At 46.4% G+C, this 24523-nt stretch overlaps 1 protein-coding gene across 1 annotated transcript in view; it reads left to right on the forward strand.

The window, feature by feature from the left end:
• SERGEF (secretion regulating guanine nucleotide exchange factor) overlaps positions 1–24523 on the forward strand; it is a 227392-nt gene that overhangs the window by 18697 nt on the left and 184172 nt on the right. Inside the window, exon 8 of the mRNA XM_007174853.3 lies at positions 3154–3312. Within this exon, the coding sequence (XP_007174915.2) occupies positions 3154–3312 (159 nt within the window). The remainder of the gene's footprint in view (positions 1–3153; positions 3313–24523) is intronic.

Consider the following 24523-nt stretch of genomic DNA (forward strand, 5'->3'; position numbering starts at 1 on the left):
TGTCCATCCATCCATTTGACACACCCAGCCAATATAGTATAAACTTTCTAGTGATAATGCAGCATTTTCTTGAAAGTGAAGGTTATCCATCTCTCCTAAAGGTTTTTTTCAAAGCCCAGATTGCCCTGACCCCTGCTGGTAGACTGGATACTCTAGCTCTGAGAGATTTATGTTGGTAAGACCTCTCACCCAGAGTTGAATGCATTACATTTTTTAAGCAAAGGGAAATGACTTTCATACACAGTGTTTCCATTGTTTCATGTGGAAATTAAGATGTGTACACAGTATCTGTAAATTAATGGGGGCATGCATTCTTCAGCATCAAATTTGTAATGCAGTCCAGCTGAGGAGCTGTTGCTGTTTCCAAAGCACAAGAGCCGTAACGTGAGATTTTAAATACTTAACAGATTCTGAACTACAGATAATTTGATATTTAATGAATTAAAAACAACTAACTAACGAAAGAACTAGCTGCTTTTAACCTGTGTCTCATGTTAGGTAGATTTATAGATATGTTAAAAGAGTTGAGATAAAATGAATGCCAGCTCTAAGGGACTCCTCTCGGCATGTGGTCCCCCCTCCCCTTTTATGGCGAGGGGGCAGAAGGCCCCAGGACGAGAAGTGACTAGTTCTTCCCCCACAGTCCTCACTAGCACTGGAGGAAGGCATTCTTTTCTGAGAATAAGAACAGACTAAGAGAGGTTTCTTTTTTTTTTTCTGGCCATGCCATGCAGCATGTGGGATCTTCTCTGACCAGGGATCAAACCCATGCCCCCTGCGTTGGGAGCATGGAGTCTTAACCACTGGACCACCAGGGAAGTCCTGAGAGATTTCTACTCTGTTCTAATTCATTTGAAATGGCTGGTATTTTGTAAACCTAGAGATTCTTCTAGTTGCTTGCTAACATCGATTTCTTAAAAACTCTTGTAATTAGTAAAGCTATTTTTTATTTCATATGTGGAGCATTTTTACTATGGTGTTTTTAAAACATCGATGTTGGATTTTTTATTGCGATATAATTCATATATGAAATTCACTCCTTTAAAGTGTGCAGTTTAGTGATTTTTAAAGTATATTCACAAAATGAATTGGTTTTGGATATTGTGAAAGTGAATTTAAAAGGGTCAAGATTAATATCTGTCTTTCCTGGTCTAGTTCAAGCTGTTACACATTGGATTTTGTTCAGTGTTCTTTAGACCTTCTCTCTGGAGTTGTAGATTATGTAACTATTTGACATTGCAGCAGAATTTAGTTTTGCCTGCTGATGCAACAGTGTAATGATCCGCATGTAGAAGACAGTTCGTCTTTGCAAAAAGATGGTTTAGACTTAACTAAGATAAATGAAGGCTTATTACAGATGCAGCCTCATTGTCAGTGGTACCTTGGTAGCTAAGCACTCCATTTAATGGGTTGAAGCTTTGCTGAGGGGTCCGCTGCCCTCTTGTAAAGGATCCTCATACTTCATACACCCTGGTGAGGTCCAGGGAGGTTGCCCTCTCTCTAGGCATGAAATATACCAAATTTGTTGTATAGCACTGCAGAATGTCAGTGCTGCAAGGTCACCTGGGTGACAAAAAGGCTCCACTGATTTATAGACCCTCAGACTCTATGAAACAGAGAGCCAGAATGTGAAGTGATGTACCCCGTGTCACAGAGTGATCCAGTAGCAGATCTGGGACTTGAAGCCTGAATCTTGGTCTAATATCCTTTAATGATACTGTTTGGCTTCTGATCAGTTTTGGAGAATAGACCAGACTGCCTCAGGGCAAACAATACTGTAAACCTTTATTGGGAGGTCACAGAATGCCGTGGAAGCAAAAACCCTGGCTTCTGGTCCCACTTGATCCCTTATGAGCTATGTGATCTTGAAAGTCACTTAACATCTCCGAGCCTTGGTTAATTTATCTTCTGGAAGACTGTTGTCTAGGAGAAATATAATGTGAGCCGTATGGCAAAAAGTAAAAAGAAACAGGTGAATTAATTTTAATAATTTATTTTACTTAACCCAGTATATCCGAAATATTATTTCAACATGTAATCAGTATGAAACTTATTAATGAGGCACATTCCTTTTGTTTTTTTTGCACTGCGTCTTTACAATCCATTGTGCTTTGTTTGTCTTCAACATGTCTCATTTGGACTAGCCACATTTCAAGTGTTCAGTAGCCACACGTGTGTACTGTGTGCTTACTGTGCAGTGTAGAACCTTGGAATGTTAGGGTTGGGAAAGCACTTAGAAATCATCCAAGGAGTCACAAACTGTAGATTCATGAGCCAAATTATGGTCTATGGCCCCATTTTGTTTGACTTCCAGTTAAAGATTTGTTGAATGTGAATGCCTTTTGGACAAGCATGTGCCCTCTGGTTTGCTGCCGTCACCCACAAGTATCTCCTGTTAACAGTGTCATCAGTTATATCGTCTGCCCTTCTTGACCAACCGCCCTCCCCTCCAGTCTTCAGCTGGTGAAACTAAGGCTTGGAGAGGAAGTGGTTTGTCCAAGGTCAGTAGCTAGTTAGCAGATCCAAGAATAGAAGCCAGAGTCACTTGACTCTGAAGTTGCTCTCTTTCTATTAAATCACAGTGTCAGTCAGTCGCATTCCTGCTTATATCACAGGATTATTGTGAGGTTCAAATGAGCTTAAGTGCTATGCGGATGTGATATAATAACATTATATTTTCTGCTGGACAGGGCATGTAGTGAAATCATCTTATATTTATAAAGTTTAAGCTTTAAACAATTTATCTTTTAACCTGTTATTTAAAAAAGCTAATATATATTTTTCCTGACAAAAGGTAATGCAAGCGTTTATTTTAAAAATGTAGAAAATAGAGAAACATATGTCTTGCACATGGTAGATGTTGAACAAATATTTGCTGAGTGACTTAATGAAAAAATAAACTCACATTCCTATTCCTTGACAAACTGCTAAGAACATTTGGCCTTTTTTCCTATTTAAAGAATTTTTTAAAGTCTTGTGTATTATTATGCTATACATGAATTTGGTATCTTGTTTTGCTCTATTCAACATCGTAGGATTAAGAGTAATACAACTTCTTTTAACCACTTTTTTTTTTTTTCAAACTTGGGTTATTTTCCATCATTTTGGACTAATGTTTCTTCACCTCTTTTGTCCCCCTTTTGTTTGTTTAAGATGCAGGAGAGCTGTTTGTTTGGGGAAGCAACAAGCATGGGCAACTGGCTTCCCAGGCTGCTTTCCTTCCTGTGCCCCAGAAAATAGAAGCACATTGTTTTCAGAATGAAAAGGTCGCTGCTGTCTGGAATGGGTGGACACACCTGGTTGCTCAGACAGGTGAGAGTGGCAGAGAGTTTGTGGTTGGGAAGAGCAGCTGGGGGACAGCTGTCTAAGTAGCTATGAATGCTTGGGATTAGGTAGTTTGGTTTTTACTGATGAAAAGCTTTAAGGGTTGGGAAAGGGAGGACCTGGGATCTAACTCTGCAGTCAGCCAGATATGTGGCTTTTCCTCTCTGGATCACACGTTTACACCCAAAAAGGCAAGGCTGGCTTAGGTTAACTCCTTCTGGCCCTAAGAGTCCATGAGGTTTTGCGAAGGAACCCACTGCAACAAACATCACCTAGAAATTTGTCCAGGTTGTTGGGGAGTCTTTGCCTTGTCATAGCTAAAGGGATGACTGTATTTGCACTTTCACTTGAGTCTAAATTAACGGTGTCAGAAACTATTAAGTTAAATATTTTAAGATTGAGGCAAAAGCATTACTTTGAATCATAGGTGGCATGGTATTTTGATTTAAATTTTTATTAACCCTAACAAACTTTGTACATTGATTCAAACACCCCACATATTCCTTCAGATGTTACCTTACCAGGCCATGCCATCCAGCTTTTGGCATCTTTATGTTTTCTTGATAATATCTTCGTTGATTTCTCATCTTAGGGCAGTTCTCCTTGCCTGGTCTTCATATTCCTGACTTTGTTCTCGGGGTTTGTTTTTTCATGGCCTCCCTTCTTCCCAACCTTCCTAGAGCTCTTGCTGACTGACACAGTTTCCCAGACCAGCAGTTTGTAATTCTTAAGAACCATTATCGTGTCAAGGCCTTCTGAACTTCAGGGGTTCTCAGGAGTCCCCTTGCCTGCTCTTCGCCTGCTCGTTAGTGACACACAGATCTGTAGACTCTCAAATACCTGGTGACTTAATCCAGTACTTTTGTAGGTTTTCAGGTCAGCTTCAGTTATCCTGGGTAAGTCACACATACTACACGTTTGAACACACAGACATAGACTTATGAGTATTTATATCCATGGTGCTTTTAATTGGTTCTTAAAAAATTTTTTAAGATTGTTTTGGTACAGAGGCCTATATAACAAAGGTGTATAATAAACTTTCCATATTTACCGCTTCAGAGGATGCTTTAATGATGTCATTCATTTGGAGGAAAATCATGACTTTCCTCAAAGAAGTCCAGACTGCTTGAAGATTGGGACCATCGACATACATTTTTCTTAAAGAGACCCTGAGCATAGTAGCCGCTTATTTGTATAATTGCTACTCTCTCTCTTCTCCTCCAGACGGTGAGCTCTGTGATAGGAGGCACCATATTCATCTTGCTCACATCTGTATCTCCAGTGCCTAGCAGAGAAAGTATTCATTGCCTACATTAAACTGTTTCTAGTTAAAAGAGACTAAACATATTCAAATGCATAGGAGGCAGGGTAGACTGCGAGGATTTCTGACCTCTTTCCTTGGACTCGCTGGTCCATGATCAGAAGGCTTCAGTTTGTCTCTTTGGATTCAAGAGTCCAACCAAATCGGTTCTTGTTTATTCGGAACCTTTTGAGCAGTGTGCTAAGCCTTGAAGAAACAGAAAAGATGTGGGCCGTGCCCTCCCACTGCAATGTGTGGACAGGCTTAAGTCTAAGAGTACAGAAACAGAAGACTTTATCATCCATCTGTCCATCATACAGATGGTGAGGATCTGTTTATGTACCATACCTTGTACTAGGTCCTAATCCTGCCCCCAAGGAGCCCGCTGTCACTAGGGGAGACAGACCTGTTATCAGATTTCAGTGCAGCAGTGGAGCCAAGTCAGTGTGCAGGAATGGCACAGACACTAGCAGTAGTCTGAGTCACTGGGTGTTAACAGGTAGGCGTTTCATGCTTAGTCAGTCTTCAAAGAATTGCAGTGCGGTAAAATACACTTACTACCAAACCATAGTGAGTTTAGTTGAGTCTGTCAGTAAACCCGTTAACTGGTTAGGCAGCTGACTAATGAAAGACATAAAGATGTTGCTGCTTTGATTCTAGCTTTGCAGCATTGTAGCTCATGCTGATTTCCACGTCTGGGCCAACAGCCCAGCCCTCAGGGTGGGAGGTTGGAACCGATGTCCCTGACACTGTCTGAGTCACCCCAGCTGCTCTGGGGCTCAGCTTCAGGTCTCCACCTCCACTTGAGAGCGTGATCTTTGGGTAATGTTTCAGCTGTTTAATTAACTTGTTAATTCAGATCTCTTGTTTATGCACTTTGTTATTTTCCCCTTTCTCCTGAGTCCAGAGTGGTTAAAAGCTGGGATGTTTGAGCGTCCTGGTTGTTGCACTGAGTTTTGGGTAGATGAGCGTCTCCTGCTGTTTGGTTCACCAGCTTCGCCCTCCTCCTAGCAGCCGTGGAAGCCTTTGCCCTGGCACGGTGTCATTGGCAAGAAACAGCCAGGGCTTCCAGTTTAATCAGACCCAGCTGCTCATTTTAATGGGAACAAGATTTGCTCACAGGGTCAAAAGCAGCTCATTACTGGGCCAAGGAGTTACTTGGCTCTAGTTGTTTTCACAAGCTCCAGTGGAGAATTGTTCCTGGGACCTACCTGCAGCCACATCAGCACAGAGGCTGCCCCCAGTCTCCTTCTGGAAGACATTAGGGGTGTGTTATTGATTAAAAACAGCTTGTGTGCAGTGACCATAGATCCGTCCAGTAAGGTGGGCTGGGCTGGGCTGGGTTAGGATGGAGACGGGGAGTAGACTGTGCTTTCTCCCTTCTCATAGTCCCTACACCAACTTTGTCCCTTGGGGGACATTTGCAGTGTCTGGAGCCATATTTGGTTGTCACAACTGGGGGTGGGCGTGCTACTGGCATCTAGTTGGTAGAGGCCAGGGATGCTGCTAAATGTCCTACAATGCAAGGGCAGTGCCCCCCGACACAGAAATACCCAGCCCCAAATGTTAGTGGTACCGTGATCGAGAAATGCTGCCCAAGACTGCCATCCCCAGTGGTAGGTGCTTAGCGAGGGCAGTTCACATGGTATCAAGATAACTTTACTTTAGTTCGTCTATGTGGGAATCTGGGATGCAGTCTCTGTCCTCCCTCTTCAGGAGTCTGGTGCCTACCTGCAGTGCTTGCGATGGAAAAATACTTTTCTCCGTTAGAGACACTTGGAAAAAGTCCAAGAGAACCTGTTCTAATCTGGGAAAGCTGGCAAGGTACCTGTGTCTCAGACTGGTGGAGCTGCATTCTAGAAACCTTTCCCAAGCTGCTTAATGTCCCCGATCATTGTTCTCGGGAACTTCATGGGACTCCTGTGTGACTTTATCCAGGCTCGGTGACCTGCAGCTGTCTCCTCTGAGATTCATGAGTTCCTGGCCCGAAGTGCTTCTAGTGAGAACTGGGTGGTGGATCTGTGTGCCATTCTAGTTGGGTGACCTTACTTGAGTCACTTCACCTGTCTAGGCCTCAATTTCCTCCTCTCTCATGCAGGATATTAAAACCTACCTCCATTCTACAGACAGCTGCTGTGAGGTTCGAATGAATGAATCTGTGTGAAAGATCCTAACTAACTGTAAAATGCTGTACATACCTGTACAGGGGGTGCCTGTGCTTGGGATGTGTGAGAACATTAAGGAGTTAGCAGTTGCTTTTAGAAAGGCTTCTATTTCGGCAGCGTCTGTGCAGGGCTTGAGACACACCAGCTTCTCCCCTCAGGGCTCATGAACTGGCCAGGTCTGACAGGCAAAGTTTCCTGAGGTCTTTCACTTACATGCAGCCAGCACGAAGCTCTTATATATTATCAATATAAGATCATCATGGCCTTACAGGTAATTTTTCCTGTTAAAATCTCTGATCACACTATTCTTCCTTCAATGGATTGTATACATACTACGAAACTGTACTCTTCCTACAAAATGGATTGTATACATCCATTTGCATTCTTATTTGTTTAATGTCTAGACTGTAAATTCCATGAGAGCAGTGTCTGTTTTGTTCACGGCTGTATCCCCAGCACCTGGCACAGGCCCGGCACATAGTAGATGATTAGTAGCTGATTGCTGAACGAATGAATAGATGGCAAGGTAGAGAGAAGCGTGGCTTTGAAGTCAGACAGGCCGAGGTGTGACTCAGCTCTGCCAGCCTCCTGATTGTGCCAGTTCCTCTCCATCACCACCGTGGTGCAGGCCACTGTCACCTTCTTGCTGGATCCTGCAGCGGCCTCTGCCTGGTGTCCTCATCTTCCCACATCGCTCCCTCTCCCCCCAGTCTGTTCTCCATGCCTCAGTTGGAAGATCTTTTCAAACCCATGTGTCACATTCCAGTGGTTTCCCATTGCTCTTATGATAAAGACATAGTCCTTAGTGGTCACCAGGCCCTGCGTGGTCTGCCCTCTGCCTGCCTTTCCAGCCCTGTTTCTAACTGAGCTAGCTCTTGATCTCTGGCTGACCTCTACTCTGGCCTTGGTACCTGGAATGGATCCTGGATTTTCCACCATAGTGCTTTTGCAGTCGATGTTCCCTCTATTTGCCACACTTACCCTGCTCACCTTCTTCATTTTGACTTAGTTACATCCTTTTTTTTTTTTCCCCCAGACCTCAACTTAGTCATCACCTCCTCAGGGAGGCCTTGCCTTGACATCCCTGACTCATCACTTTTCCCGTTTATCTCTTCTCAGGGCACTACAGCCTCTCCTTGGTGCTATTTTTTTTTTTAAATTAATTAATTAATTAATTAATTTTTGGCTGTCTTGGGTCGTCTTTGCTGCGCGCGGGCTTTCTCTAGTCGCAGCGAGCGGGGGCTACTTTTCGTTGTGGTGCGTGGCCTTCTCATTGTGGTGGCTTCTCTTATTGCGGAGCACGGGCTCTAGGCTTCAGTAGTTGCAGCTCGCGGGCTCTAGAGCGCAGGCTCAGTAATTGTGGTGCGCGGGCTGAGTTGCTCTGCGGCACGTGGGATCTTCCTGGACCAGGGCTCGAACCCGTGTCCCCTGCATTGGCAGGCAGATTCTTTTTTTTTTTTTTTAAATACATTACTTCTTCTTCTTTTTTTTTTTTTTAATTTATTTTTGGCTGCGTTGGGTCTTAGTTGCCGAGCGGGCTTTCTCTAGTTGCGGCAAGCGGGGGCTACCTTTCATCGCGGTGCGTGGGCTTCTCATTGCGGTGGCTTCTCTTGTTGCAGAGCACAGGCTCTAGGTGCTCAGGCTCAGTAGTTGTGGCATGCGGGCTCTAGGGCTCACTGCAGGCTCAGTAGTTGTGGCACACGGACCTAGCTGCTCCGCGGCACCTGGGATCTTCCCGGACCAGGGATCGAACCCGTGTCCCCCTCACTGGCAGGCGGATTCCTAACCATTGCGCCACCAGGGAAGTCTCAAGAGGTGGATTCTTAACCACTGCACCACCAGGGAAGTCCTGTGCTATTTTCTATAGGATTCTTTAACTAATTCCCATCCCACTAGACTGTAAGCTCCATCTGGGAAGGAGCCATGTCTGTTTTGCTCAGCATCGTGTCCTCTGTGCTTAGCAAAGTACTTGGCACATCCGAGGTAGGTACTCAGTGCATGCTGGACAAATGATTAAGCCTCATTTCTCTGAGCTTATTTCTTCATTAGGAAAACGGGGAAATGTTGCTGACCTTGGATGAGGATTAAATGAGATGGTGTATCAAAGCTTCCAGCATCCAGCACAGGACAGGGCTCATGTCAGCTCAGTATACGGTGGCTTCCTCTGCCCTTTGAAACTGTGGAGCGATCAGGAGGTCAGATGTCCCATATCTTCTCTTTCCAGCAGAGGTCTCTGTAGGGCTGGATCTGAATGTCTCTGGATTAGTAACAGGTTGATTCAGGACTCTCCTGGCGAGTGCAGAAAGATCAGTGCTTACAAATGCTAAGTGCTGGTTGCTGGTGATTTATTAGAATTTCAAGGGGAATGATTTACACATGATCCAAACCTTAACATGGGGTTGGTCAGAATGTTTAGAGCCCGGTTGCCTTGGGGATGCTGGATGCTTTCCCTGGGCCACATAGTATCACAAAGCAGCCTTGTGGTCTCACAGAGGCTATGGATTGGAAAAGTGGGCCCCAATACAGAGTTCCTGACATTCTTCACTCTCTTCAGTTTCACCTTAAAAAGTCCTAAAGTCTTATAAGTTTTAGAGAACCAGAAATGGAAAGAGAAACTTCCTCACTTGGCAAATGAGAAAACTGAAGCAAAGAGGCAAGAGAGTGCCTTTATGTCAGCATTGAGATCTCCCTGGGCTATGCGGCTGCTTCCCACTAGCTATCGATTTTACATTTGTCAGTGTATATATGTCCATGCCACTCTCTCACTTCATCCCAGCTTACCCTTCCCCCTCCGTGTGTCCTCAAGTCCATTCTCTACTTCTGCGTCTTTATTCCTGTCCTGCCCCTAGGTACTTCAGAACCTTTTTTTATTTTTAGATTCCATATATATGTGTTAGCATATGGTATTTGTTTTTCTCTTTCTGACTTACTTCACTCTGTATGACAGACTCTAGGTCCATCCACCTCACTACAAATAACTCAACTTCATTTCTTTTTATTAAGCCATTAATTTTTATACTAGAATCCTTAGAATGTCAGGAATGGATGAGAACTTAGAGCTCGTCTGGCCTGACCCCCTCAGCTTAGAGATGGAGAAACTGAGGACTGAAGAGGGGGAAGCACAGAGTGTGAGGGAAGGAGGGAGGACAAAACTCGGGTCTCATGGCCTTGGTCTAGTGCTCTTTCCACCTTGTCATTTTCTCTCCAGAGATGAGGAGGAAATGTGGATGGCTTAACTACTCACACCCAGCGACTTGAACCAGGAATAATAGTTCCTTCTGTACGTGAAGTTCTGCTTCAAGAAAACACTAATTCTTACCTGAAATGTGTAGCCAGAGATTCCCTTAATGGAGTTGTGTGTGGAGTAGAAATTAGGAGATGGTGCTCCAGGAGCGTGGGTCTGGAAGCCACCCCAGGATTCACAGAGACAGCCATGTTTCCATTTATGATAATACAATAGCAGTCATAGCTCTTGTGGACTACTTTTATCACTGTAAAGTGCTTTCATCTCCATTTTCTCATCTGAAGGTGGCAAGATGGGTGTTATTATCCTTGCTTTCCAGACAGGTCCCTAATTGGTTAACTGCACTGCCTTGGTTCACATAGTTAGGCAGAGTTAAATCTTGAACCTGGTCTTTTGTGCCCAAGCCTGCTACTCTAACTCCAAGTAGTATGTATCTCAGAATGCTCTAACCCATGAACTAAACTTCTTTTACTTTTCAAAGAAACATTTTTTTCCAGCTTTTGCCAGTGATTCTCCCAAGCAGTAAGGAAGAAAATTCCTAGTTATCCTTGATCCTTCAGCAGGTATCTGTGGAATGCTTACCTAGATATATATAGCACTATGCTACAGACTACAAGGAAACATAAAATCCAGAACTACCTTCAGGAAGTTTATAGTTGGGTGAACAAATGAAATATTTAGTCGAAGAATGAAAAAATATGGCAGAGAGCCAGAGGAGTGGCCTAGACACTGAAGGCTCTAGGGTTTCAGGGGAAGGGGAAGTCAATGTGGGAGAGGGTAGTCAGGAAAGCGTGTGAAATCCTTTGGGAAGGTCCCATTTTAATGCGTGGAGGGTTTGGGACTTGGTTCTGTTGCTTTCTTTGTCCTCTGGCAAGACACAGAACTCTCTGGTCCCCTTCTTCCCATCTGGACAATAGGAGGTTGTGGACATAATGATATCCAAGGGCCATTCCAGCTCTGAAATTCCATCCTATAAAAAAAAGTAAAACGGGCCTAAGGAAATTATTATGGGTGCATTGGGAGATTAAGTATAATGTCATTCATTGCAGCCTAATTTATAATGACAAAAACAAATACATGGAAATAAATGAAATTGTAGGGGGAACTAGTTAAATAAATTATGGTACAAATTTGGAATATATGGTATGTTGGAATATATAGCCCCTAAATAGAATGTTTTAGAAGGATATTTAATGACAGAGGAATACGCTCATGATAAGGTAAGTAAAAAGAGTAGGTTACAATAAGGTACTAGACTACAACTTCTAATTTTTTTTTTCCAAAAAGAATGTTTGCATAGAAAGACCAGGAGGAAATATGGCAGAGTATTATCTCTGATTGGTGGGATTATGAGTGAATTTTATTTTCTTTTATATTTTCTATGCTGAATATGTAATTTGCAGTCTGATTATATCCCCCATAAGTGTTAATGAATAAACTTTCTCAGTGCAGGGAACTGGCCTCTTTGCTGGTGTATTCCTGTGTATATATATGCCCTTGACACATCACTTCCATGGACCTCATCTGGGAGTTTGCATGGAAAAGAGGCAAGAGGCTGAAGGAGGCAGGAAAGCGGGGATCTATTTTTGGCTCAGTCATGAGTCAGCTTTGTGACCTCAGGCAAGTCCCTTCTGAACATCCCTGAGCCTTGGTTTCCTCATCTGGAGAGGGGAATTGGAGGTCACAAAAGGTCCTTTGAGCTCCAAGATACACTCATTCCTGAAGATGGAGAATTTCTCCACTGTTGCGGAACCAGCTCAGAGCCCTCATTGGTTCCTTGAGCCTGGAGTCCTTTTTTTCTGTCTCGCTCCACTGTACCTGCGCTTAGCTGCCTAGCTGTAAGATGATTTCTCCCGTTCAGAGTTCAGGGTAGGATGGAGTGGAGTTGAGTTATAGGGCTGAGCTGAGAGGGTGTAGTGACAGTGTTACACCACTAGAGGGAAGCATTGTTTGACTACTTCCCCCTTTCTCACTGTCCTATTTGCTCAGCAGGTGAAGAGTGGCCTTGATTTGCCTCAATTTGGTTTAAAATTCTAGAATTTTAGGTTTAAAAGGACTTTGAAGATCATCCAGCAGAACTCAGTTATGCAGATGTGAGACAATAGAGACCAGAAAAGGCAAGTGACCTACTTGAAGTCACACAGTATTTTTTTCAGGGTCTGTACTATAGGGTTTAGAAGAAGGCTGCAGACAGAGCCAAGAGTGTGATCAGTTGAGTCCACAGAGCGTGGACAGTTCCCATGGTTGTGTGGGAATCTGAGGGATCTGCCTGTATACACGTTTACCCAGCTCCTCTGGCCAGGTGCCAAGAGGCCTGGAGATAGAGAAGAAAAGATAGAACTCGACCCTGAGGATCAGTGTCTGGTGGGGGAAGCCCATGCAAACACATTGATGCTACCTGTGTGTTTTCCTCACCCTCTGTCGCCCTCTGGCGGTCTGCCTAGCCTAGGATCCAGGCTGTGGTGGTGCTTGGAGACTGGTTTACAGAAGACCTGCAGGCGTCCTTGTGAACGATGCCCTCCAAGGTCAGGAGGTACCCTGGCCACCTCCAATTTGTTATTTCCAGTGAATTTCTGCAGGCAGTGCTCACATATTCACATGTCCTATCTTACCATTTCTTGAGGTTTGCAAGGAATCCTGACAGTTTGTTTCCCACCTTCCAAAGGTTTTGTTTACTTGACCCTGGGCTGACTCTACTTTTTGTTTCCAGGGTGCCCACCAGCCCTAAGCATTGTGGTAGAGCAGAATTGGGCGCTGGTCTGGGAGCCAGGCAGCTGTGCGACCTTGGGCAGGTTAACTTCCTCTCTTTGGGCAGGGAGGTCAGGCTCTCAGCTGCAGCTGTGTCATCTCTGCTAGAGAGATGAAATTCTGGTGTTATTTTTGGTGTTTGTGTTTGGCAACGAATACCCATTGATCTGTGGTCCAGAGGAGTGCAGTGTGTGTCCAGCTGCAGCAGAAGCAAGATTCACCCTTTGAAGTAGGTGCGCTCGAATAAGGGGCTTGCAGAGAGCCTGGCCAAAGCCAAGTGCAGCTAGGCCTGGAGAGCCACCAGATGGCAGCAGTGGGCAGGCAGATAGCCTTGTGGGTGAGGCCGGTATGGCCAGCATCCAGAGTCAGAATTAGCAAGGTCAGAGCTGAAAGGACCCCAGAGGTCACTACCAGGCCCAGAGTAAGACAGAGGTTACCTAAGGTCTCCCTGTGAGTTAATCTCCTCGCTTGTTAGAAGAACTGAGATGGGTTTGGCCTCTAGCTGGCTGCCCCACAGGAAGAGTCAGGAGACAAGAACCTGGGCCCTGGGCCAGTGAGCTGGAGGTGGGAAGGGAAGGGGACAGCAGTTAACTGTCTGCCTTGATTGTGGTTTCTTTGAATGTCTGGTCCTAATGATCTCCACCCTCCCACCTGCAGTAAGGGCAGTGTCCTTTGTCTTTTCTGCTCCCCTCCTGTCCGCCCAGTTGTCCTCTGGTTCAGGGCCCTCCTCTTCGTCAAGGGTCATCTCGGAGTCCCCACACCCAACAGATGGGCCTCGCCAGAGGTACGTTGCAGTAAGTTAGCACAGTTGGTTGAACAAAAAAAAATTTTTTTTTTAATTTCCAAGGGGGTCAGAGTAGGGCAGGGAACCAATCTTTGCCAAACACCATGTACCGGGTGCTCTGCCAGGTGCTGCCACTTACGTACTCTCATAACTCTCTGAGGTAGGGTTCATTTCCCCTGCAGTCCAGGTGAGGAAATTGAGGCTCAGAGAGGCTGAGTGGCTTGTCTAAAGTAACACAGCTAGTTAACCAAGCAGACACTCGAACCATGCTCTGTTTGATGTCAAAGGTCAGGCTCATTTCATTTCCTCACACCACCTCCCCTCAAAGCAACTGCACTGGAAATGTAGCAAGCAACTCCCAGGCTGGAGGGCAGGGAGGAGCACATATGTTTCTGTCTTCTGTGGAGAAAGCTTGTGGTGGGCTGCTGCGGGGAGGAGGCCTGTGAAGCAGTAAAGGGCAGGTATTCGTGGAGCAGGTTCGGGGGTGGTGTCTGGCGGTAGAAGGCCTTCTGAGAAGAGGTCAAGTACCTTTCCTCTCTGCATCTGGACCCCAGCGGTTCCCTCTGCCAGGAGTGCTGGTCTCCCTGAGCCCCACCCATGTAGCAACTGCCACATTCCCATCACTCTGCCCACTGTCACCTCCCACAGAGGCCCTCGCTGTGCACCCCACTGAAAGTGGCTACCTCCACCTGTCTCAGACCCACTCGACTCCGCGCCCAGCTTTATTTTCCACCAGAGCAGTTTTCACTGCCTGAAACTACAGTATCATTGTTTGTTTACTCTTTTGTTGTCGCTCTCCCCTCACCAGCTGCGAGCCCCACGGGGTTAGGGACTTGGTCTGTTTCATTCCCCTTGGATCTCCCCTGGCGTAGAAGAAGGGCTCCATGAGGGTTAGTTGCATGGAGTAGCTGCAGTTTTCGGATGTGGGAGCGATGCCATTTTCAGTGGCTGTGCTCAGGAGACCGGCCTGTGGCCCTGCCCTCTTCCCACCTTCTTGGAGAGGCCCAGGGCAGAGAGAGCTTCAGCTCCCTGAGGCTGGCAGTGATGCCTGGTGCCCTAGGGTTGTGGGGTCTCGGCTGCCCCATCTGTCCCTGGGGCAGGGGGTTGGCGCACCGGCCATGCTGTGAGTTCACAGGGTGGTTCTGGTAAGGGCTTGGAGGTCCCTGGCAAGAGGGCTGAGTTTCCATTCAAAGAACCCTTCTCCTCTTTCCTGGTGGGGATTGATTTGTTCCAGGAGCTCTCTAAAAGTGAGCATTAAGTGACCGGCCTGTAATTGCGCCATCATTTTTAGGTTCTTGACAGATGGCACTGTGCTTGCCCTTTCTCAGGGGACCTTGCCTGTCTCACGGGAACTCTCAATAATCATAGTGACAGCCAGTGCCTTAAAGTGCTCTCGGACGTGTGCCAAGATGAAAGCGGCCCATTTTGAGGAATCTTGGAAGAGCTTTTTCCTAATCTAAGAGTGACTGAAGAGCCAGGTTCCAGTTCTAATTTGGCTGCTTGTTGGCTGTGTGATCTTAGGCAAGTCAGTAACCTCTCTGGGCCTGAATTTCCTCATCTGTTAAATGAGAATCATAATCCCTAATTTGGCTGCCTCAGTGGGGGTATATATCATGTCATTCACTCATTCACACATTCCTCCTTTCATGCCTTCACTCTGTTATTCAACAAATATTTATTGAATAGCCGAGGTGAGGGCAGGGCATTCCAGGCAGAAGGAATCCTGGAAACAAAGGTATAGAAGTGGGAAGTGCACCCTGGCGTGGTTTGCTGAACATGGAGCCAGAGAGGATCAGAAGGGACTGGAATCCCTCAAGAATAACAGGCATGGGTCCTTATTCAGGCTTTATTCTGTGAGCAGTGGGAGGGGCAGCTGAAGGTTTCGGGGTGGGGGCGATATATATGAACAAGGGAGGGAGGGCCCTGCCTCGGGGCAGCTCTTACAGGCTGCTTTCTGCTCACGTCTCTCTGTGGCTGATTTTGAGGTACTCTGGATTCCCAGGAGGACCATGTCCCCCATGACCTGGGCAACCATTAGAAAGGCCGAGACTGGTAGGGACTGGAGTTACCTGGCTCACTGGTCCACCCTCTGGGGAGCTGTCTCAAGCCACAGGGAAGGTTGCGTTTCCTTCCGTCTTGAAGCGTTTCATAAGGGCCTGAAGATGAGCAGCTTTGGGGTTTCTCCCACACGTCCCCGAGGAGATGGAGGGTGTGGGGAAGGGTTATTCATGTTTACCAAGGACGCACTTGTGTGCCAGGCATTTTGCCAGGGCTTTGCAAAATCATCTATTTAATCCTTACACAAAGTTTGCCGAGCAAGGCTCCCTCCCGATTTTACGTGTGAGGAAACTGAAGAGAGGTTAAGAGACATGGACTCAGCCCACCTAGTTACTTGGCCTTACCTTGCTCAGAGTGAAATGGGGTCAGCAATGTCACCTTGTCTACCGGAGGACATTGTGAGGATCAAGTAAGATCCTGGATGTGACAGCACTTTGTACATGCAAAGTACCGTGTGCACAAATGGGATCATTGACAATACTGTACTGCTTCCCAGAGAACTCTCTGTGATTCGCTTGGGCCTTTCCTGCCTGGGTGATAGAAGGTACCAACCTCTGGTTTCTCCTCTGTGTACCTTCCTCCAGCCAGCCCCTGGGTCAGGGGCTCCGCTCAGCACTTTTCTCATTTAGCCTACAAGTATGAAGGCACTGCTCTTCTTCAGAAAATTAACTCTACAGTACAAAATTAATATCAAAGTATGCTTACTTTTTTTGCCATTTTGGTGAAAACAATAAGAAGTCATGGACTTTTAATGCTGGAAGGGACCGTCTCATCCTTATTTGAAATTTGAGGAACCAGAAGCCCAGGGAGACGGTCCCATAGCTAATGGACGCAGGGCCAGGATTAGAACCCAGGGATCTCTAGCCCAGGGCTCCTCCACTGCCCTGCAGCGCCTCTCCTAAGAGAGACTGTAATTGCTTCGTCTCCTTTATGGAGGAAGGAAGAATCCAGTTTAATAAATTTCATTACACCAGCCCCTTTATGTAACAGGGCTGTTTCCGGGTCCTGGCAGATGGTCCATAGTAACAGTGCTTTGCTGATTTGGTTGGAGCTGATCCTATGAAATGAAAAATCCTGTGTAGCAGATGCCTTTCCCAGTCCCTGGCCATGGAAAAGTCAGCCTCTCCAGGGAAGGCACTATAGCTTTGGTGCTCACCATCTCTAGTGGGACTCAATGTGAACGCCTCGGAGGTCATCTTAAACCCAGTCAGGTTTTTACAGAAGGTCACATTGGTGGAATTTCTTGGTGGGTGGGGTGCTGGTAAAGGGTGTTTTTTTCTGGTGCCTGAGGGACAGATGGGATCAGGGAGCAGAGTGAGAGAGAGATCAGATGTGGAAGGGAAGGAAATACAGGCTGTCTCACCGTGCATCTGGCCTGGTGGCCCTTCACACCACGAGGCCTTGGACCTCCAGATGAGCAATTTGAATGTAACCTGCAGGGCCCCTTTCATTGAAATTACTGGGACTCCAAGTCTGATTATCTTCCCTTTCCTGATGGGTGCTTGATCATAACAGGTTCTCCTTCTGGTGGTGCTCCTTACTGCCACTGCTTGAGGCAAGTGGCAAGTCCCCAGACCACTGACAGTGGGCGGGCGTCACTTCCACAGACTCCTCCTGACCTTGTCCTGCTGCTCTGTTCTCGCTCTCGCAGGGTCCTTACATGTGAGGGTGGGAGACTGCCCCCCATCTGTGAGTGCAGCTCACCTAAGGCCCCAATAGGTCTTTTTTTTTTTATTTATTTATTTATTTTTAATTTATGGCTATGTTGGGTCTTCGTTTCTGTGCGAGGGCTTTCACTAGTTGTGGCAAGTGGGGGCCACTCTTCATCGCTGTGCGCGGGCCTCTCACTATCGCGGCCTCTCTTGTTGCAGAGCACAGGCTCCAGACACGCAGGCTCAGTAATTGTGGCTCACGGGCCCAGCCGCTCCGCGGCATGTGGGATCCTCCCAGGCCAGGGCTCGAACCCGTGTTCCCTGCATTAGCAGGGAGATTCTCAACCACTGCGCCACCAGGGAAGCCCCCCCCAATAGGTCTTTTATACTCAACTCTCCTGAAGAACCTGGGACAGTTCCCAGGGGTAGGGTTAGAGGAAATTTGAGAGGCACCATCCAGAGTCATGTCCCAAGATGTTCTCACTGGTTGACCACAAACTGGCATCCGGGACAGGCTCCCTCCCCTCCTTGCTCCTACCCCTGGGTGAATTATTTGCCCACCCAAGGATCGGGGGCAACCTCTGTCTCCCTGCTTGAAGATCTTAATCTGGGCCTCCCGTTAACTAACAGCCAGTTTCTCTTTGGAAGCCATGGATGCAAATAGTATTGGGGGATCTCTTGGGTTTTCAGAGGTGGGACCCTGGTTTCCTAACATAACAGCTTGGATACCATGGTGAGCTTTGCAGGATGCACTGGCCCCAGGTAAGGGTTTGTCCCTGCTCCTGGTCCTGCTGGACCTCAGGATGGTCTGCAGGGGGCGCTGTGTGCCCACAGCCAGGTGCTGTGACTTTACCCAAGGGGCTCAGGCAGCGCGTCTCTGCAGGCCCAGGCGTGCTTGGGAACTGCGGCTTTCCCTTGGCTGTGCCCAATCACCCAAGTCTCATTCCCAGCTCCAGCCTCCAGCTCGGGCACTGTGAGTCATCGTCATCAGTGGAAAACGCAGCTTCACCAACAGCTGGGCTCAGTGCTTGGCCTTTTTTCTTCTTTTTTTGTAACTTCACAGAGGTGGAAACTGCTGATGATCTTTTGCAAGAGACAGCAATTGAAGGCAAAGTCCAGGGCTAGGTGGGGAGAGGAGAACCCTGAGGCGATGGGGGTAGAGATGTGTGTCTTTCCATTACCCTGCTCTTGGGCCTTCCAAGAAGCCATGCTAGAGAAGCAGGCAGTGAGGAGCCCTGTGGACCTTGCCTGTCTCTGCTCTTTTATGCCAAGGAGCCCAGGAGGCCTTTGGTAATTAGCTAATGCAGGTGGCAGTTGAAGCTTTGAGAGGTTGACGTATTTTTCTAAGAGGCTGTGAGTAGAATGTGCTAGAAGTCAGGGTGACCTGGCTTCTAGCCTTGCTTTGCTTCTAACCCACTATTACCTTACCTTGGGTAAGTCAGTTACTTTCCTTACTGGGCTGCACTTTTCCCAGCTGAAGCAGATGGTAGGGTTAGAGTACTCTGAGGTCCCTTCCTTCTCTGGTGGTCTGTGAGTCTGAACTGAATGTAAAGAATTTTGAGCCTTGTTTCCATAATCATCTTGAACATCTGAGACCTGTAGCTGTTTCTCCTTATGCAGTGAGCAATGCTCACGGAGAATGACACAAGTACATGTTCCTACTCTCCAAGGACTTCACATCTGCCTTCTTCCTCTCCTCTCCCCACGAGGCAGTGGACAGAGGTTCCCGGGAAGCAGGAAACTGGGATTCGGGTTCTGGCTTTGCCAAAATATATTGTGTGTCCTTGGGCAAATCCCTCGCCTCCTTCAGCCTCGTTTTCATTTTCTCCGAAATCAAGGATTAGACTTGCTTCTTGGCTTCAACTCCCCCCACTCCCTCCCGCCGTCCTCCCCCCACCCCCCACCACCACCTGCAGCCTCCTGCTAGCTTTTCTGCAGGGTGTGATTCTTAGCTGCAGAAGCCCTGGGGTATGGTTTCCTTTCTTGCCGGGAGGGAGAGAAGCAAGATTATTTTTTTAATTACGCAGCTAAGATTAGGCAGCAATCTACATTTTAAAGTGTTATTAATAAGAGTCTAAAAGTGTGCGAAGAAGCTTGGGAGTTGGAATGTGAAATGAGTTGGGAAACATCTGCAGAGGCACCGGCCTCAATCAGGGATGTTTTTTCTCTGGGTGCCAAGTGACTGCTAGGTGTGACTGGCAGCCTGATGTGCCGCTGGGCTCCTGGAGGAGCAGGAAGCCCAAGCACTCGGCCAGAGCAGGGGCCAGAGCCCCTCAGGGCAGGGGCTCACGGTCCAGCCTCTCATGATGGTTCTTTGCAAACTGGCTTTAGAGAAAGAGTGATAGTCATGATATTTCCAGCACCTCTATTTAGAGTTTATAAAGTGCTTTCATGTTTATTGTCTCCCTTTTCATCATAGTCCTGAGAGGTAGTTCGAACAAGTCTCACTGTCCCTTCAGGAGTTGGGTGAGGGCTCTTCAATTTAACTTTCTTCCTTTAAGAAAGGTGGTGTGCTATAGACGAAAAGCCCTGGACAGGAAGTGGGGAGCTGGGCACCTGTCCTGGGCCTCCACCTCCCTCCCCAGCTCTTCCTGTCCCCTTTTCCTACTTTGTGTTTATAGCACTTAAAGTCGTTTGCCAGGGGATATGTTTTATGTGATTTTTGTCCATTGTCTGTCTTCCCCCTGCTAGAATGTAAGCTTCGCCAAGGAAGGGAGTTTTGTCTGTTTCGTTCACTGCTGTGGCCCCTGGCACCTGGGACAGCACCTGGCTTATAGAAAGTACTCAGTAACCGTTTGTTGAATATTGAGAGTGCCTGGCTCTGTTTCCGAGTAGTTTGTGTGAAGAGTCATTTGTTTTCCTTAGTTTTGTATTCTCTTTGGGGAGTTGGATGGGATGGTCTCTGACATCCTTGGTGGCACATAAAAGCTTGTGGTAAGAGCTATGCCTGTAACTCTTTTTCCTTCCAGCAAACACTGAGCACCTGCTCTGGGTCAGGCCCTATGCTAGGTGCTGTGAGGAATACAGACAGCATAAGGAAGGATCACAGTTCTCCACCCTTCAGTGGATATAATGGTTAGTTTTATGTGTCACCTTGACTGGGCCATGGGTGCCCAGATATTTAGTAAATGTTGTTCTGCATGTTTCTTTGAAGGTGTTTTTGGAGATTAACATTTACATCAGTAGACTGAGTAAAGCAGATTGCCCTCCGTAATGTGGGTGTGCCCCATTCAATCAGTTGAAGACCTGAATAGAGCAAAAGGCTGACCCTTCTCTGAGTAAGAGAGGATTCTCCTGCCTGACAGCGTTTGAACTTGGACATTGGCTCTGCAGGTTTTGGACTTGCCAGCCTCTATAATCATGTGAGCCAATTCCTTATAATAAATCTTGCTCTATAGAACCTACTGGTTCTGTTTCTCTGGAGAACCTTGACTAAGACAGTGGGCAATGTAAGACATGTCATCCAATGAGCTTATATTTGGTGGCATAGAGTAGTAGTTAGAACAGGGGTACAAGCACCATGCCAGTGGCTCCTAAGGAATGGATGGCCTATTCTGACTAGGGGATAATGGAATACTTTAGGGAGGCAGTGGCTTTTGAGCCAGGCCCTGAGGATGAGAAGGAATTCTGTGGGTGGAACAAGCAGGCCGACCAGCAGTGCAGGCTGGGGCACAGCACAACCCTGAGGCCTGGGAGGGAGGAAGTGGAGCAGGCCCTTGACAAAGGGGCAGTCACCCAGCGCTAAGAGAACAGAGGTGCTTGAAGGGAGGGGCTTGTGGAGGGCGAGGGAGCCAAATACACAAACAATCTAGGACCAGGGCTTCCTGAGATGCCCTCACCAGGTTTGGAGAAGAAACCAGTCCTCCCTGCTTTTGTCTGGGAAGCCCCCGTCCTGCGTGGTACAGACAGTCCTGCAGCTGGTCCAGGGGCTCCTCAGGCGCAGTCTGTCTGGACTTCTCTCGCCAGTGCCCCTGATTTGACAGCTAATAAAGTGAGTGGTGAAAATGGAGCAGCCGTGTGGAGTGCCTGGCATGTCTTAGGACTCTGATCTTTGTCGTATAGGCCGAGGGTGATGCTCCCTTAGCAATCTGGCCGGGCTGTCTTTGTGCCCCTAGCCCACACAGGTGTCCCTGTGACTCTGAACACCCTCCAGAAGTCCTTGGGGACTGTCCACTTTTAAAGAGGCAGTGTGGGCCAATGAAAAGTGGAGCTGGGGTCACACGGACTGGTGGGTCCCCTGCAGGGCAGTGACTGGGGGCACCGACTGGGGGCAGCTGGAGGCTCTGAGCTTGAGACTTCACCTCCCTCTATGCTTCAGTTTCCTCCCCTGTAATTTGAGGATTATAATAATGCCTTCTCACGGGGTGTTTTTGTGGACTAAATGGGACAATCCATGTAAAGAGTTTGGCATGAAGTAAGTGCTCTCAAAACATTGGTTATTGTTATTATCATCATCATTATTGCAGCTTTGCCACTTCCAAGCTGTGTGATCTTGAGCAAGTCATTTAACCTCTGTGACCTGTTTCTTTTTCTGTAAAATGGGATTCACACCAATCATTCAGTGTTGATTAAATTATATAACTTCATGGCAGTGCCTAAAATAGAGTTTTACACAGAGTCAGCTCTCAATAAGTAATTCTCCCCAGGCCCTTATGTTTTTTTTCAATCTCTTTGCAGGCTGCTTCTTCTCTTCGTTTTAGTTGGACAGCTCATGTTTGGAAATTTTATTCCTGTATTAACTAAAAAAAAATTCCAAACCTTTTGTTATGTGATATTATTCATGATACAACTTTGGAGACTTGGGAAATTTTACAAAAGCAAACAAACAAACAAGATATACAGCCAAGTTCCCAAATTTTAAAATTGGTAACCATAACATTGTAAATCAACTGTACTTCAATTTAAAAAAAAAGAATGCGTATATATGTAAAACTGAGTCACTTTGCTGTACAGCAGAGATTGGCACAGCATTGTAAATCAACTAGACTTCAATAAAAACAATTGTTAATCATATTAGTGGTCTTTGATATTAGAGTGGATGTTTTATTCAAGGACACTGGTCAGAGTAAATATTCAAAAGGTGCCAAGAAAATTAGATTGTACGCCACTCATTTTGACCCTGAGGATTTTTAGACATCATTATTAAAGTTTAGACCAAGAAGATGTCTCAGAGGTCATCTATCCCAGTCCTCTTATTGTATGGATAGGAAAAATAGGGCCCCTGGAGGGAAGGGATGTGTTCAAGATCACGTAGCCTGGGAGAGAAGCCAGGATTAGCATCCAGGTCTTCTGAGGCTCTGGTTAAATCTTCTTATCTTCTCCAACTCACCTTGCTTCATCTCTTTTCCATTGCTCTCTTCCACTCTCTTCCTTTTTACCCCCTGGTTTAAATTTATTTGTGTTGTGTGATATGATGTGCGTGTGCCGTATACTATGCTTGTATCTTACAAAAATCCCAAAATCCAATGGTGAAGCCTTCAGTTCTCTTCCTCTTCTTTATCAGTAAGATAAAGAAGATGACTTACCTAAGATTTACCTAAGATGTCGGTAGTTGGCAGCTGGCAGAGAAGATTTGACAAATTGGTAGAAATTGGGGGTGGAATGATGGAAATCCTTGGTAAGGCTGTGGTGTTCAGTTTGGGAGGATAGTAGTAATAGGGGCTAACATTTACTGTTATGTGTCATGCACTATATGAAAAAGTATCCTTGCAGCAGCCCTACAAGGAAGGTGTTATTTTTCCATTTTTCAGATGTTGAGTAATTTGCTTAAGATTATGGAGCCAGCAAATGATAAAGTTTAGTAGTTGGGAGCAAGAAGTAGGTAGGAAGAGATGGTTAGATTGTTCATTTGTTCATTCAAGCAACAAATACTTTATTGAGCATCTACTCTGTGTTGGGCACTTTTCTAGGATACAGGGATGGGCAGAAACAGTCCCTGCTATCACAGAGCCGACTCTCTGGAGGATGAGACAGACTTTAATCAACAGTCCTCCTAATGAGCATACATTTATAAACTGAGACAAGTTCTCCCAAGATGAGGAACATGGTTCTCTGAGATTGTTGCACAGAAGAGTCTGATCTGGGTTGAGGACTGAGCAGAGCTGAAGAGTGAATACAAGTTGACTAGGTGAATGGGCTCAGGGGTAGAGGAGACAGCGGGGGGCAGAGGGAAGGGGTGTGGAAGCCTTGAGGAAGAGCAGGATGGCACGTCTGCGTGGGGGAAGCAGCCTGGTGTGCCTGTGTCCAGCCCCTGTCCTCTGAGCTCTCCCCTCTCCTCCTCCTTGCACGGGAAGACTAAGCTTGGTGACTCTCGGGCAGTTAGTTTGGTGTTCGAAGTTCTTGGTTTTTATCATCAAGTGCCTTTTTATGAAGTCTCTGTCCACATGGCAGAACAAAGGATGGGTTATAGAAATGAGGTTCTTACATTCTAAGGACTTAGAATTAATAACCCTGAGAGTAACAAGTGTTTGTAAATGGATCAATTATATAATAAATATAACTCATAGGTGCAGAGAGGCCTCCTCGTGTGTGTGTATGTGTGTGTGTGTGTGTGTGTGTGTGTGTATACTCCAGAAAGCATTGTACATTTGAGGTGGGAGGGACTAAAGAGGTTGTGTGGACTTTTTTCTGCCTGACCCATGGGATTCTTTTTATAACATCTACTACCTCTATTTGCTATAACTCCATTTTGATATCTTCAGTGGCATTCTGTTTCCTTCTGGGACAGATTATGTTAAGAAAATATGGATGTTCCTTATATCACACTGTAATCTATCTTCTTATCGCCTTCAGGACCCCTTTTCCCAGAACAGGGTAGAAATTCCTCTTCCCCTGAGGACCCAGATACTGCTGGAGCAGCTTCTCACTGTGCCTGTGGCTGTGGCTGCAGCACCTGCCCCTACCAGCATCCTGGGCAGCCCTCCGGCTGGTGAAGGAAGCTGGCTCCACGACCATTCCCCATCCACCCCCCTTTTGCATCTTCTCTGATCCCAGAGCACCCAGGGCTTTGCACCTCATTTTCTTTCTCCTCATTCACTCCCCCTTTATTTGTATTTGACCGTTTGATAAGATGTTTGCACAAGGCTCCAGAAGATTTAAATCATTTGGTAACAAAATAATATTGCATGACTCCTGTCAATGGAACCCCTGATCTAGCACCCTCTGCGCCTTTTTAAATTTTTTTTTTTTAACATCTTTATTGGAGTAAAATTGCTTTACAATGGTGTGTTAGTTTCTGCTTTATAACAA

The sequence above is a fragment of the Balaenoptera acutorostrata genome, chromosome 9 (assembly GCF_949987535.1).
Source record: "Balaenoptera acutorostrata chromosome 9, mBalAcu1.1, whole genome shotgun sequence".
NCBI classification, from domain to species: domain Eukaryota; kingdom Metazoa; phylum Chordata; class Mammalia; order Artiodactyla; family Balaenopteridae; genus Balaenoptera; species Balaenoptera acutorostrata.